Below are 16023 nucleotides of genomic sequence, written 5' to 3'. Positions count from 1 at the left end.
TATGTAACAAATATCTTCCTGATCTATATGACATTTCCAGTGTTCCTTGATTTTAGCGCTGTGGAATGTTGTGTTATTATTGGTTGAATGCCACTGCAAGTTGTCTGAGCCCTTAGGCTAAGGATCATGATGGGTTTTGTTAAGATGATTCCAGTTGTTTACTTTTCCATTGTTGTTTTTCCTTCCTCCTGCAGTGTTTCTTTATAAATGTTATGGAAACACACTGACTTATTTGCTATACTTAAAAGGATTTTACATTGATTTTAATCTTGAGATACCTGGAGACTAGTTTATACACTGAAACTTGATAAAACCATGAGAGATGTGAATGGACCATTACAGTTCTAATTCCACAAATATGGAATGTCACCCAGTGCCACCCATATTTTCCTGTAGAACCAGGTTTTACATTCAAGGGTTGACTAAACAGGTGATTCATGTGGTCATATAAATGGTTAATGTAATTGGTAAGCCGAGTTTTTAAGAAATGAAAGCAGTTGTGAAACAATTAGTTTCAGTGTACCTAGAGAGGTGGTTTTCACAAAGTGTTTTGAAAACCAGGGGAAGCTTATCAGATGACCAGTTGGTCCCATCACTCTCAGACTTTCAATGTAGTATGTTGAGATGTCAGAGTGTTGGGTGCATTGAAAAGTACATAGGGTGACATGCCCAATGGAATTGACCAATAATTTGCCTGAACAGAGTGTCTAACCAACCCGGGCATGCTCCAGAAACAACTGAAGGGATACTGTGGCAGGTGCAAGCATTGCCTAGCAAGGAAATTGCTATAGAAAGTAATATCAAAACTAGTGAATGAGAGTAATAGAATAAGGTTTTATTTCTTCATTCACAGCTTTGTTTACATGAGAGTACATAAAATGTAGTCTACATATCTTATCCAGCAAGCAAATACATTTTGTTATAATATATTCTGGTGCATCACATCAGTATCCCAGGTGGACACTGCAAAAGAACAGAGGCCCTATTCTTTTACAAATTGGCAACTGTGACCTTACTATTTGCATTGTGTTTTGGAATTTTAAAAATGCTATTCGAAATGCTATTTCAAGGTAGCATAAGCAGAGTCCTGGAAAAATATGAGGATCTGCACATGAAATCTAGGTACTTAAATAATTCCTTTCATTTAAAAGATCCTTTAATATAGGAGAATGTCACTGACCTTATTGAGTAAATTAATGGAGATAATTAAGCTGTCACTGTTGGTGAAATCTGAATGCATTTGCAGTTTGAAAAACATACAAGGTACAGTCAGAGCAGCATAGCAAAGCATTCAGTCTTTGGGTTTATTCCTTTGGTATTGGTGAACAGATAAGTATTGTTATCTTTCATAATAGAATGACTGTTCGGTGTAGGCCTGCGGAAGGGATTACAGTAATATAAAGCGAAACTGATCTGGAGGAGACTCAACTTGCACAATTAAAGATAGTTCCATTTACTGAAGAAGAATAGGACAGCCATGTTTGAGACATCCCTTTCATTTATTTCATAGGATTACCTTGATTGTATCACTGACCAAGCCAAACTCTCCTTGGGACCTGAGGAACGATCAGCTTTGTTTGGAAACATAAAAGATATCTATCATTTCAATAGGTAAGTAACTATTCAAATTAAGTGATAACATATATGAAAACCCAGAAGTAGAGCTTTTGTTACTCTTTTCTTCCACCAAGCTGAAGTCAAAAAGGTTTGTGGTATAAAAAAGAAAACATGCACAAGAAGTCCAGAAATACTTGACAATGGTTCCCATGGATAATTCCTTGGCTATTGTTCATTGACTGTAAACTATGCCCATAAATGAGTAGACTTGGGGCAAATTAATAACAACCTAGAGCAAGACCATGATGAGTATTTAGGGCCTTACCTGTTTCCTTTATCCTATCCTGTCTTCTCTGTCAATCAGGATCACATCTGTGCTTTTGCTTCTCCAGTGCCTGTTTTCTGCCATGTGGTGAAATAGCAATGGAAAATATTAGAGTGTTGTGTGCTCTGAATTCCCTACTGTTTCTAATTTTAATCCAAGAAAGTATGTTCTGATAAATAATATTCTCTCTTAATGAAACAGCAAAGGCCCTTCTGTTTCTTCTTGATACTTTCTTTTGTGATTCACCTTTTTAGATAGCCATGGATGTTGAAGAAGCAGGAAAAATCTAATCTTACAGCCACACCCCTCTTTGGGTTTTGTGGTATGGAAGAAGATGATACAGAATATATGCTTATCTCATCTTTTCCACTAAAACAAGACAGTCTTTATTGTTTTATGACATACCTAAAATAATTTTAGGTAATTTTATGCGCATATCCTTAGACCTATGACAAAGCAGCTCTGTATTGCGGTGCTCCATATATAGAAAATATAATTAAAGAATGATGGAATACAGGGTCAAAGATCTTGTGTTGGTTTTAGTGGGAAGTGCTGCTGGCATAGATAACACTTTTGTCTTGCACTGATTGGGAGATATGTGGCTTTGCCCCCTTTTCTCTATGTTTCCAGTAGTTGACAATTGCCATTTCAGCAGGTATGTCAGAATGAGTGATTTCTCCACTTTGATCTCTGTAAAACATCTACTGGAGTATAGTCAAGAAAAGTCTGTTAAATAGCTCCAAGGGATGCATTTGAAAAACAAGATTTATATTAAAAGATAAAGCTATATAAAATAATTGCCCTCTTGAGTGGTTCTGGCTCCTGGATTTTGTCTGATTTCTGTGTATTGCATTTCTCTTTCTTTTAATTCTTGGCAGCCTAAAGTCCTCCAGACTCAGTACAAACATGTCAAGACAGTTATAAAATGGAAAGCCAGAGCTGGCACATTAACTCCTAGCCGTTACTTGCTATTTTGTATTTAGTTCACAAACTAATGGCCTGACTGGAGGAGAGTAGATCATTTCAGTTATTTTTCCATGGTGGGCTGATTATATTGAGACATGTACAGTGACATATTTCCCTTCATAAGCTAATAGCAAGAATGTGAACATAAAATGCTGTTTACAATGACACTATTCTGTGCCACTATGGGAGGATAGCATTAGTACAAACACTTTTCAATGGAAAGGCCCCACTGGCAGGCACTGGGATTAAACAGGTCACAAATTAAAAAACAAAATCAAACATTAATTTAGCTGCTTTGGACATTCTCTGAATTGAAATGTAGAATATAAATATTTTATATTAAATAAATAAATAATAAAACAAGTGTATCTACGTGGATGATGAGACACACACAGAAGGAATCAGTAACCCAGTGTAATGCATGTATACCCAGATGAAAAGACCTCTCAGCACAATTCTGTTGACTTTTCAATTCATGCCTGAATGTCATCAGTTCCCTCCAAGTGGGAAAGGACCATGCCATGTGAGCAGGATTCTTACTGGAGCCAGCCACCATGTTGTGGTTGCAGGAAATCTCCAGATCCCACCTCGTGGTTGACAACCCTATGTTAGGCTTCATAATAAAAACAGTTGCCCTATATTGTAAAGAACCACATACTGGATAGAAAAAAGCAGACAGAGTTTAGAATGCCATCTGCCTATACTATTATTGATAGAGATGAAAAAGAACACATCTTATTCTTATGGTACTGAGACCAAGAAGAGGGATGGGGAGCTGAAAGGAAGGAAGTGTTCCCAAGAAGGTCAGTCTAGGGTCAAAGGGACAGCAGAAGAGCAGATCACAGGAAAAAAGATATAGACAGTCCTGACCTCTCTGTCTTTCCAACTCTGTTGCCATCTTTAAAGAGATATTGCCCTGTGTTTTTCAACATGGGCAACTAGCTACTGGATGCTAGAAGCCATGGGGAACAGAGAGAGAGAGAGACAGAGAGAGAGAGAGAGACTCATGGTGAATCTTGTTGAAAAGCTGTTGTGTGTGGCAATATCAATCTTTCTGGGAACCAGTAGCTACAAGAGCTATTTAGTACTATGAGTGAATGTGCATTTCAACATAACACTGGTGGTTTTGGGAAGAGGTTAGGGACAAGAAACATCAAAGGAATAGGCAGAATCTTGGTTACAGAAAATAAAAACCTTAAGTGTAAAACAATTTTACTGGGGTTAAAATACAGCTGGTATTTAAAACAGAGCCAACATATGTAGGCCTCTGCAAAATATTATTTCTATGAATTCTAATGTTTTGTTTGTTTGCAAAAACTAGTGAACTTCTGCAAGACTTGGAAAACTGTGAAAATGATCCTGTGGCTATAGCAGAATGTTTTGTTTCTAAGGTAAGTAATGCACCCTTTCCATTGATACTAATCTGCAATATAATACAGTTCAGCCTCTAGTGTACAAATATACAAGAATTCATCTATTAACATCCGCTACGATTGCAAGTTCCATGCCGAGAAATACCTGGAGATTTTGGGGGTGAAGCCTGAGGAGAGTGAGGTTTGGGGAAGGGAAGGATTTCAGTGGGATCCACGTTCCACATTCCAAAGAGGCCAGTTTCTCCAGGTGAACCGATCTCTGTCACTTGGAGATCAGTTATATTTCCGGGAGATCTGTAGTCATCCCTAGCAACATTTTTCACAGTCAGAGTAGTTCAGCAGTGGAATAGGCTGCCTAAGGAGGTGGTGAGCTCCCCCTCACTGGCAGTCTTCAAGCAAAGGTTGGATACACACTTTTCTTGGCTGCTTTAGGATGCTTAGGGCTAGTCCTGCGTTGGACTAGATGGCCTGTATGGCCCCTTCCAACTCTATGATTCTATGATTCTAACATCCTACAACTGATAAATTATATGACTAATTATGTAAAACTTGGAAATAAAAGACACTGGCATTAAGGAATGATGATATGAATTTTGAAAAACCTCATATAGATACCCCTACTCACCCCAGACCTTGCCGAAGAACAATGAAAATCAAGCTACATGTTTTACTACTTGGGGACCAATTTCCATTCACTTCTTTTAATTTTGCCCTGGTTGTCATCCACTTCATTGTTTTCTACAAAAGCTGTTCAAAGGAATGGGATCTGTGCAATGGCACATCTGTGTCTCGATTCATCATCGGCTTTTCTGAATTGCTGATATAATTAAATTTGATTGAAGGGAATAAAATGAGCTTCCTCTCCTTGAGTTAAAGCTATCGTCTTGAAAGGCCCTTGATTATTTTTGATACTTTCATTAGTGGTATTTTCTTTGTGAATGACTATAAAATAGATTGGGAGCATTTTGACCATTTTAAAACATGTCTATAATTACATGGCAAGTTTTAAAAATCAATATTAATATACGAACTAAAATTGAAAAGAGGAAAATGAGGCTATGCACAGTCCTATGGAATTCAGCATAGATGAAAATTATTGTAGTCTGGGTCTAAGTAACTATATGTGGGCCTGTTTTCTAGTTCTTCAGTTATACACTGGGTCAGCTTGTCTGTTTTATCTTGGCAATGTCTGCTCTGACTGGCAGCCGTATGCCCACTATTCAGAAGCCATTTCTAACTGTCGGGAGATGTCAGGAACTGAGACTATGATCTCCTACATGCAAAGCATGTGCTCTATGACTGAGCTCTAGTCCCTTTCTAACAGGTTCAGTTCAGATTGCTGTATTTAATGCCCCTTTGCCAAGTTCTTGAAAAAGGCAAATAAGAAATGTGATTTTTCAGTTCTATGGGAAAATGCTATCCTAGTCATGTTTGTCTAGAACAAGGGGACATGTGGGGCAGCAATTAAATCCCAAAGTACTTTCTGGGAAGGAAATCCAGGAGCTGCAGAAAGAGGCTGCTTCACAGAAAGTGAGTTTAGGATTTCCGCCTCTGCTGCCCTGCATGTTCACTTGTTCCTAAAGGGTCCATTTGAACAGGAGGAAGTCAGTTTAGGGTTGCAAGCAGACCTGGCCAAAATACGCAAAAGGGAAGGAGACAAAATGACACACGCATCCATGTCATGAGAATGTCACTCACTTCTGTGCCAGGGGCTAAAAGAAGGTGCAATAACAGTAAACCAGATTCTTTATTTCTAATGTAGGGTTAGGATTGGGCTCGCTCAATAGGGTCTTGTAGTCACCAACATGTAGCCAGCCCTCTTTCTACTGGAGTGTTCTTCTTGTGCACCCTACAACCCCAAACCTGTGCATGTTTACTTGGAAATAAGCCCCACTATGCTCTCCGGGTCTTGTGCACAGGTTTGAAGCCACAGACCAGTGCCTTTGTAAACTGAACCCACACAGACCACACCAAAAGGTGAGAATAGCAGTGGGAAGGAGGGTGAAAATAATTTTCTCCATACGCTAGGCACCCCACTGCCCAGAAATGGTATCACTGCACTGAATGATGTTCCTCTTCCCCATGCTCTGCCTCATAAATCCCCTGCTATTTCTAGCCTATCAGCCACCCTATTCTGTGTTTGAAGGCAAAGTAGTGATACTCGTTGGGATAGGAAGTCAGGGAGCAATACTGCCTACAAACTGTAGCAAAGTGCTCTTTCCATGCTTGCAGGTTTGCCATGGTAGTACTTTAGGGCTCACAGGCTCTATAATACTTTCTTTCTCTTGAATGATAGCAGTAGCATCTATGAAGGCATATTTGTGTGATTGAAAAATGTGGATTTATACTTTGTGGCTTTTTAAAGTGCTACATAACATTATTGCTCGCATAAGTTCAGGACTATTGTATAGCCAGTTTGATATAGTGATTAGGAGTGCGGACTTCTAATCTGGCAAGCTGGGTTCGATTCCCTTCCCCACCCCCCACATGCAGCCAGCTGAGTGACCTTGGGCTCATCACAGCACTGATAAAGCTGTTCTGAACGAGCAGTGATATCAGGGCTCTCTCAGCCTCACCCACCTCACAGGGTGTCTGTTTTGGGGAGAGGAAAGGGAAGGCGAATGTAAGCCACTCTGAGACTCCTTCGGGTAGAGAAAAGCGGCATATAAGAACCAACTCGTCTTCTTCTTCTTCTTCTTCTTCTTCTTCTTCTTCTTCTTCTTCTTCTTCTTCTTCTTCTTCTTCTTCTTCTTCTTCTTCTTCTTCTTCTTCTTCTTCTACATTGCAGATCTATGACTGTCTTCCATGTTGCACAGCTTTTGTTGAACATCAAAGAAGCTTTTCCAGATGTAAGCATCTGTGATGTTAACCAGAACAAGAAATTCAGGTTTATGGACAATAGGCATGCCAAGGATATTATGGCATGTTATATTATTGTCTAGAAAACTTTTTTTTGTTATGTGCTGACCTACTTGGCAAAAACAATACCATGCCTGAATTCTTACTTTGATAAGCTGTAGGATATTCTGCTTTGGCCTGTTATGCAAAGGGAAAGTAGACTGGATCCTTTGCAAAGAACCCAGTCTAGTTTCCCAAAGCATAACAGGCCAAAGCAGAATATCATTTGCAAAGCACTTGCATCTCGAAGTGGTGCACCTGGGCAGCAAGCTACAGGTGTCAGTAGGGTAGTGTAGCTGTGCCAGTGCAGTTGTGGCATGTGAGGCTTTGAGCAGAAAATGTGTGATTGGTGGCAAGGAGAGAAATATGGTGACACTGGCCATGACTCCATCTACATCAGTAGGACCACTCCTGAGAACTGGTGCAGTGTTGCAGCCACAAAGTATAACTATGACCTGCAAGGCATCTGTGACCCTCACAGCCCACCAAAGACTATGTATGGAGGTGGAAATTACATAGCTGTGTCACATAGACCGTTTATGCACTGGAGGTTTCATGCTGAGCTACAGGCTGGGGTTTTAGTTGTGGCAGGTTGCCCCACCTCTTCCTGCATCCACACGGGGGAGCATTTGGCCCAGTGCACCTAATCTGCTCCCTATTTGTGTTCCTGCATGAGAGCTGGGGCAGTGAAGTGCCCAGTGCATAAACGGTCATACTGACAAGGAGAGAGAGAGAGAGAGAGAGAGAGACTGTCAGTCAGACACAGCAATATAGCCAGTCCATCTGCTGTTCCTCTTCCACAAACACAAAGGAAAGAAATCCATGAGAAAATGTCTTGTTAAAAGGCCAAGCAGTGGATGCTAAACCTTCACAAATCCTTAACTCAGGGCAGTCAGCTGAAGATGAGTAGACAAGAAAGAAACTTCCAAGCTGGCGATGGCAAAAACTTTATTAAAACAATAGAACGAGTTCCTAGGTATAAAACCTCGTTTTTGTATTTTACTTTGTCACTGAACTTATTTCTTAATAGTTTTTTCAGGGATACTAACAAAGTCTTCAACACACTACCTTATAAAATATAAGGTATAAAATATAAGGTAAATGACCCCCTACTAATATCAAAGGGCCATGAAGGTAACTGTCTTATAAATGATCCCATTTATAAGATAATTACCTTCATGGACCTTTGATATTAATAGACCCAAGGTATATGGCTTAAAATATAAAATATAAGGTATAAAATATAAGGTAGTGTATTGAAGGCTTTGTTAGTATCCCTGAAAAAAACCTTTTAAGAAATACGTTCATTGACGAAGTAAAATATGAAAACGAGGTTTTATACTTAGGAACTTGTTCTATTGTTTGAATAAAGTTTTTGCCATCACCAGCTTGGAATTTCTTTCTTGTTGACTCAGGCCAGGGCTGAACTGGGCTGTCAAAATGGCCTACGAGCAAACTGAACTGAATCACTCCAGTAGGAATCCCCTGGTTTGGACTGCATCAAGCTTATCCATTGCCTTATCCCACATGTGGAGAATCAGCTCAGCTTGAACCTTTGCTGTGATGGAGCAGGAGAAGGTAGCAGATGAGTCTGTTCCCAATGTTGTCACTCCTAGTGATCCCTTGAGTCCTGGCAGTATTACTGAGGCTCAGCTTGAAGTGCACCTGGCCACTTGTTATCTTGTTATAGACATTTGCCAGTGAGTTGAAGGGCCAAACTGCCTCAAAATTCCCATACATAGATTATATCTGAATAATTGAAACTATAGTGTTGGCAGTCCAGACATTTCACAAAGCAAGTGAAAAAATGTAGGCATAATTTAATGCATAAATTTCTCTGAGTCTCCATGAGGAAGGCAGACTATAAATCAAGTAAATAAATTCAATAAATAGTTTTAATATATTCACTTGTATGTGTAGTATATGCTTAAGCCCTTTTCTATTCTCCTGTACATAGTATAAAATATAATTCTTATGACAATTTAAAAAGAGTTTATATTTGTGGGAAGGTGTTTGTCGTTTTGTAAGCAGCTTTGAGAGCTCAGCATAGTTAATAAAGCTCTGAATTGCTGTTTCCTGCCTTTTTGTTTCTGTTTGCTTTACTTTCATAATTTTAATACTGAATCCTACACTTGGAGATGTCGTTGGAGAGCCTTCAACTTTATTATAAAAGAAGATAAGGTTATGGGGGTCTATGAATTCCATTGGCTAATTACAGACTGTAATGTCTGTTGCAGATTGCGGTTAACTTGATTACTGTTTTTTTGCTGGGTTAGATTTCTGCCACAGCTGTTTACTTTAATGCATGTACATTTTAAAAGGTTGTGATGCAAGCTTTTGTTCCTCCATGAAGAAAACTTCATCAATTCAAATTGGAACGATGATAAAGTATCCAGCTATACATCAGCAGAGTTTCAGCTGAAATGTACCATAATTACTGGGTGGACTGTCACTACCTGGTAATAAGTCAGGCTTTTAAGCAGGGTAAATAATTTTACCCATCTCCTTTTATAAAAGGCAGATCGTTTGCTTTGACCATAGCACATGCCAAAATGCTTATGTAAGTGTTCCCCCCAATTAGAGACTTGTTCACACAAGAGCAAGCAGTCTTGACTGGGAGCAAATAGAATAGGTGAATTAAGTAAGGTTACCAGCCTCATAGTGGGGCCTTCCATTCTTCCAGAATTACAACTGATCCAGAGCTGACCCAAGGGTTTGGTACCATAGGCAAACTGTGACCTTGGCAACCATCTGTTCCAGCATTTCATTTTCTATAGTGCCCATCCAGATGTTTTGAGAAACCAACAAATATTATACAAAGGATGTAGCCACTCCCAGTATGAACCCCCAAATCAGTGGGAGTTCATCTCTGAACAAGAGAGCTGGCCTATGACTCGGCTTTAGATTCTGACCCAGCAAACATTGCCCTAGAAGAAATGGCATCACATCTCTACTGACCTCCCTCCACTCTCAGGCACTTCACGCACATCACCAGGAATATCCCAAGCTATAATTGGCAGCCCTAGAACTGCATAACTCTGTTAACAGTTGCAATTTGGCAATAATTCCCTCTCCCCCCTCAGCTACATTCACGGGAGTTGCTGCTGCTTGTAGCTATCCAGTTTGTATATCAGAATTTCCACTGGGGGGATGGCAGTAAAACAAAATGTCTTCTGTGAAGCTGTCTCTTCGTGTACTTCAGAATTCCTAATAGATGGTGATTTTCTAGAAGAGTTATGAGAGTGTAGACAAACTGCTGTACAGACAAATGCTTCCGATCATGTGTAAGATGTTTTGTTTTCTTTTAAATGCTCAAGTGTATAACAGAAATTGCTCCCAGTTTTGCAATGATAAGAAAATATGTTAGGTTTGCAATAGCAAATACATATGACTCCTTGTTTTCTGTAATAAGACAAATTGTGCAGTGAACTGTAAATAACAGCAAGGTATTTATATTTTTCTAAAACATGTGTGACTACAACCAATGTTTGACTCTTGTAAGGAACATTGGTCTCTAGGAAATGTAACAGACATCTTTCATTTCCTTTTTCAGGCCATGTGTGAATTAGGTTACATATTTACAGGCTGGTAGCTGAAAGCTAATAAGGCTTCAGAATATCTAGGAAGTGGAGATTAATGTCGATAATAAGCTTCTCTCCTCTCTTACACAGAGTGAAGATTTTCACATATATACTCAGTATTGCACCAATTACCCAAGGTATGAGTATCTCATGTGTGCTTTTTTTTCTTTTCATTTTGTACTTTGGGAAGATGGTGACTGTAATAAATGTGATCATTTTTGTGAATGTAAATTCATCCTTGTATATAGAACTATTATTCTAATTTGTTAGCAGGAGCAAGACAGTATACTGCTGTATGGTAGAAAGCACAGGAAGTCCCTTTCATAGTTGGTTGGATTGTTGGGATCTGAAAAGTGAATAATATGTCTAAATTAATCTGTGAGCAGAGAGACTCAATTACTCAAATAAGCTTATTGAAAAATAGTCATTTTTAATGACAATGTTAAAGATTATAACAGGCCATTTGTATTTTTACTATTTGTGATATGAACGTAGTATTAATAAAACACTAACAGGAGGCACGTTTATTCAGCTGCTTTGATAGAAGGGGCAGCCACATGCTATCAAGTGTGACAATTACGTGTTAATTCTTTCGTAGACTGTACAGTCATCACACATGATGTTTTCACTTATCCTCTGCACCAAAGTGATTTCCGATTAATGAATGCATAACACTTGTAGCGGTTTAAAGCAGACAATTGCACTGAGGCCAGATGTATGTATTTGAGCTTTAGTTTTCTCTGCAATGAATAAGATGACAACTTAAAAAAAGATGTGTTATGTTTCCAGGTCCGTGGCTGTGCTAACAGAATGCATGAGGAACAAATCTCTGGCAAAGTTTTTCAGAGAGCAACAAGAAGCTTTACAACATTCTCTGCCTTTGGGATCCTATCTTTTAAAACCTGTCCAGCGAATTCTCAAATATCACCTGCTTTTGCATGTATGTTGTGAATTAAGTTCTTCTTGTTTGGATTTATTCATTTGTTTGTGGTTTTAGGCCACCCCTGAGGGTGGGCTTACAAGAGAGCATAAAAACAGTTCAACTACAAACACATCTAAAACCAGATTCCACTAAAAGCAACTTACAGTTTACAGTTCAGTCCATAATCTTTCTGTCCAAAAATCATTACTCTAATGAGCCAAGTCCTACTGTTGGTGGTATTCTCCTGTCTAGCCTGGCTGAGATCTCCAGGTGTGGGACTTGGGTAGAGCCTGTACAGATGATAGTAGTGCTACCCTTGGCCTCAACCAAATGCCTGGTGGGAAAACGCTGTTTTACAGGCCCTTTGGAACTCTGGAAGCTCCGTAATGGCCCAGTCTCTGTTGGCTCGTTCGACCAGGCTGGAGGCTGGGCTGAAAAAGCCCTGGCTCTGGTTGAGGCCGGGGATCACCACCCTCTTTGGGGCCGGGGATCACCACCAGAGAATCAGCACCAGAGCATATGACAACAATTACTGCTTTTGCATGATTGCAGCAAAATGAGATTTCCCAGAGAAGTATCATTCTTTTGTGGACTCAGAACTTTTAAAGTGATGATCTTGGGGATTTCTGCCAATCCACTGCCTCCCAAACATGTAATATTTGATTCTCCCGTACAGAGAAGTGCTGTTCTCACAGAGTCAGAGCCCTCTCAGCACCACCTACCTCACAGGATGTCTGTTGTGGGGAGAGGGAATTGTAAGCCACTTTGAGACTCTTTTTGGTAGTGAAAAGTGAGGCATAAAAACCAACTTTTGTTCTAATAATAAAGCCAAATTTACCTTTGTAAAAATGTCCTCCTGAATAATTTGGTTTTGCATGGTTAGTGAAATGCCAGGAGGCATTTCAGGGAGGCTATTTCATAGGTGGGGGCACAACAGAGAATGTACATGTACAGAAAGTTGTTGTTCATGCCCTTTTGCAGGATGGTCTTACATTCTAACTGAGACTGTTCCATATTGCAGGGAGAGTGAAGTTCAATGTGCTTTTCTTTGCTTTTACTTGCAGAAGCTGTCCTAACACAGATATGCCTATTTATGGTTGCTTGTATAGTCTGAAATATAGCTGGGTGTCATCAGCAAATTAATAGCCCACCCCAAAACATTGGATACTCTCTTTTAAGATGTTGATTAACATCAGTACAGACCTTTCAGAACACCACAGAAGGGGTCTTGTGCTGCAGCTTCTAGCTCTGAATCCAGATCTCTCAGATACAAATCTGACACTCTAATCACTGCACTGAGCCACTTCTGCCTTCTTTCTGCCCTTTGGTACCTCTTCTCATGATGTAGTCTTTCCTTCCCATTGTCTCCCACACTAGCCTCTCTCTCTCTCTTTGCCCTTTCTCACCCTGAGTGCCCCTTTTTATTTTTCTTTCTTTATTCTCCTTCCTGCCCCCTTGACCTGCCCTAAATCCTTCCGTGATACTCTGCCCTGTTTAGACTGTTTCCACACTGGAGGTGGCATGCCAGGCTGTAGGCTGGAGTTTGAGTTGGGGCAGGTTCCCATATGGAGGAGCATTTGGCCTGGCACATCTCGTCCGTCCCAGATGTGTGCTCCTGCACAGTGTTGAAATGATCTTAGATAATTTAGTTTCTTTACTTGGATGACTGGTAGGTGCATAAATGTGTGTTCATGCACACATGGGCATGCAACAACATAAATTTCTAACACAGGGCTAAACAAAAATGTTTGGGAAACTTCTGCATGAAGGAAGGAGCACTTGTAGTAAGTTGGTAATTTTTAAAATGCACAGGTTTTATTATTGCATATTTTGAAAAGGTAGCCATGCTAGCAGTCTGTCGCAGCAAAACTAAGAAAGGCATTTTATTGCTCCTTAAGACTGTAAGATTTATGATGCCAAAATAAATTTTCAAGGACGAGAGCTCACTTCATCAAATGCAAGATAACATACTGCATGGTTCTATTTTACCACAGCCTGTGTATCTGAAGTTAGTTCTTAAAGAATCATGAGTGATATAATTTAAATTCAAAACAGTTGGCTGTTCCTCAGCTTCTAAATGGAGAGAGCAGTTGGAAATGAACATCAATATCAGTTTTGCATGTAGCAAATAATTCACTTTATAGCTTTGTCTCACACATCAATGATATTTTCAGTTTTTTTTCTTTTAATTGTTTTTATAATATGCTTCCCATTAGATGATGACTAAATTTCAAAATCCTCAAGTGTTTGTGGATGCTGTGCTGGCTTCCAACATTAGTGCCTGCTCATTGTAATTACCAAACTGGAGTTTTGTTCCCAAAATTAAATGTAGGTGCATGCAGACATCAACGGCTGATTCACTCCTTCTGTAAAGTGTGGAGGCATTCTGCCTTGTTTCCTGGGAGGCAGGGCTTGAATAGAGCCTTGAAGGAAAGGCAGAGCTTAAAAAGAAGAGGAATGTATGCAATGAGCTGTTCACCCGCAGTACTCTGGGGCTGAAAGAGATTCTCTCCCATTTAGCATCAGGAGAAGTTGAATCCTCTGTTGTTGGGATGAACATACAAGGAACATTTTAGACCAATTAAACAGGTTGCTGGTAACTGGAAGGGACTGGGTTTCACATATTTAATGGATTTTACCAGTCAAATCTTTTGGCTGCAAGCCTCTGGTGGTTTATAAATGATTGTGTTCTTCATTGGCTTCTTTACCAGGAGATAGAAAATCACCTTGACAAGGACACTGAAGGTTATGATGTCGTACTTGAGGCCATAGATACAATGCAGAGAGTGGCATGGCATATTAATGACATGAAGAGGAAACATGAACATGCTATCAGGCTGCAGGTGAGTTATGAATGCTTCCTGGTAGTATTAAAGGTTTTTCCTTGGCTTTTGTTTAGATGTTTTTATCTGTGTATTCATAGTATTTTTTTTCAATGTGGAGTTTGAGCTTGCTGTATACTTACCTGTCAGTGTGATGTAATCAGACTAGGATCTGGGAGACCTGTGTTTGAATCCCCACTCTCCCATGCAGCCTGTCACACATGCTCAGCTTAATGTACCTCACAGGATTGTGGTGAGTATAGAACAGAACAGAGAAGAACGATTTAAGATGCTTTGGGAAGAAAAGGAAGGGTAGAAATAAATGTCATCTAACCGCATTTGGTGATTTTACCTGCTGATACAATCAGCGCTCCTTTCAATGCCCAGGTTGACCTCTGGAATGCAGAAATGACCCGAACAATGGTCAGAATTGCTCCCAGGTTCTCTCTCAGGTTGTAGAGCCCAGCCAGCCCCTTGGTTTGTCGAAGGTTTGTGGATGATGAAAAGATAAGGAGTTTCAGTGGGGGGAGATTCATGAGGAATCCAACAAGAGCTTGTTTTAAAGTCTACTTCAAAGCGGTGATGGTGACGAAGAATAAATATTTTTCTGCCACCATTGCATCTGCACACTGTAGATCTGTGGCACTCTTCTGGATGGTCTACTGGGGCCTATTGAATTCTAATTTTACAGAGGATGTGGACTGTTCTGCAGCCCGCTGGGACCATCTTGCTCAGCACTTTGCAGATGAGATCTCTTGCATCTGCTCTGGTTTTCCTTTAGCCATGATGGATCATATCTTGACCACGAGATACTTTTCAGCTTGTTCTGTCTGAGGATGTGGAAATGATTTTTGGAAGTCTGAGACCTACCTTCTGCTTCTACAATCCGTGTTCCTCCTCCTGATTGTTTAAATCTGCTGTGGGAGGTGGTGGCAAACTGGGTCTGAGGGATAGTAAAAGCTTCTTTGAAAGAGGGGTTGGTCACTCCTCCCTTGAAGTGGGCAGTGGAGCATCCAATCCTTAAAATAACCTGTTCTGGACCCAGGAGAGTTGAATGATTACCATCCAGTTTCAAATGTGGATGGTAATCATTGGGCAGTTGATTTAAATCACCTTAAGTAAGGTGATTTAAGGCGTAGTGGCCTGGCAGCTTTAGGGATTCCTGAATGGAGGGTTATTTGGATCCATTCCAATCTGGTTTCAGGCCTGGTTATGTGACAGTGTGGTGCTGGGGGACTGCTGCTCAGCCTCTTGGCCTCTGGCATACAGGGCCCCATTAGGTTTCCTCAAATGCCATTCCCATGGTTTCCTGACCATACAACCAATAAGCAACTGGTCTTTCTCAATACAAACCAAGTTTTCCTGCCCATCTTGTTTTTACAATCTCCCTCTTATTTTAAAACTTTAAAAAAAGTAATCCAAGATGCAAGTTTTTATTTGTTTTCAAATGAATAATCCAAACTGCTGTGAATCACAATCAACAAAGGAAACCAATTTGTTACATGTGGAAGTATCTCCAAAGCCTGGCAAGAAGCGCTGTGGAAATCTGTGCATGAAGAGACAAAGACACCATTGTACT

The 16023-nt window shown here is 40.0% G+C and overlaps 1 protein-coding gene across 9 annotated transcripts in view; it reads left to right on the top strand.

The window, feature by feature from the left end:
* Positions 1-16023, top strand: part of PLEKHG1 (pleckstrin homology and RhoGEF domain containing G1) — a 167264-nt gene that overhangs the window by 130274 nt on the left and 20967 nt on the right. For all 9 annotated transcript variants that reach the window (XM_077349891.1, XM_077349881.1, XM_077349854.1 and 6 more), the window contains 5 exons: positions 1511-1611; positions 4170-4239; positions 10791-10837; positions 11490-11640; positions 14334-14465. In XM_077349891.1, the coding sequence (XP_077206006.1) occupies positions 1511-1611; positions 4170-4239; positions 10791-10837; positions 11490-11640; positions 14334-14465 (501 nt within the window). The remainder of the gene's footprint in view (positions 1-1510; positions 1612-4169; positions 4240-10790; positions 10838-11489; positions 11641-14333; positions 14466-16023) is intronic.

This window comes from Paroedura picta, chromosome 1 (genome assembly GCF_049243985.1).
Source record: "Paroedura picta isolate Pp20150507F chromosome 1, Ppicta_v3.0, whole genome shotgun sequence".
Lineage (NCBI taxonomy): Eukaryota > Metazoa > Chordata > Lepidosauria > Squamata > Gekkonidae > Paroedura > Paroedura picta.
This window is presented reverse-complemented; position numbering and strand designations above follow the sequence as displayed.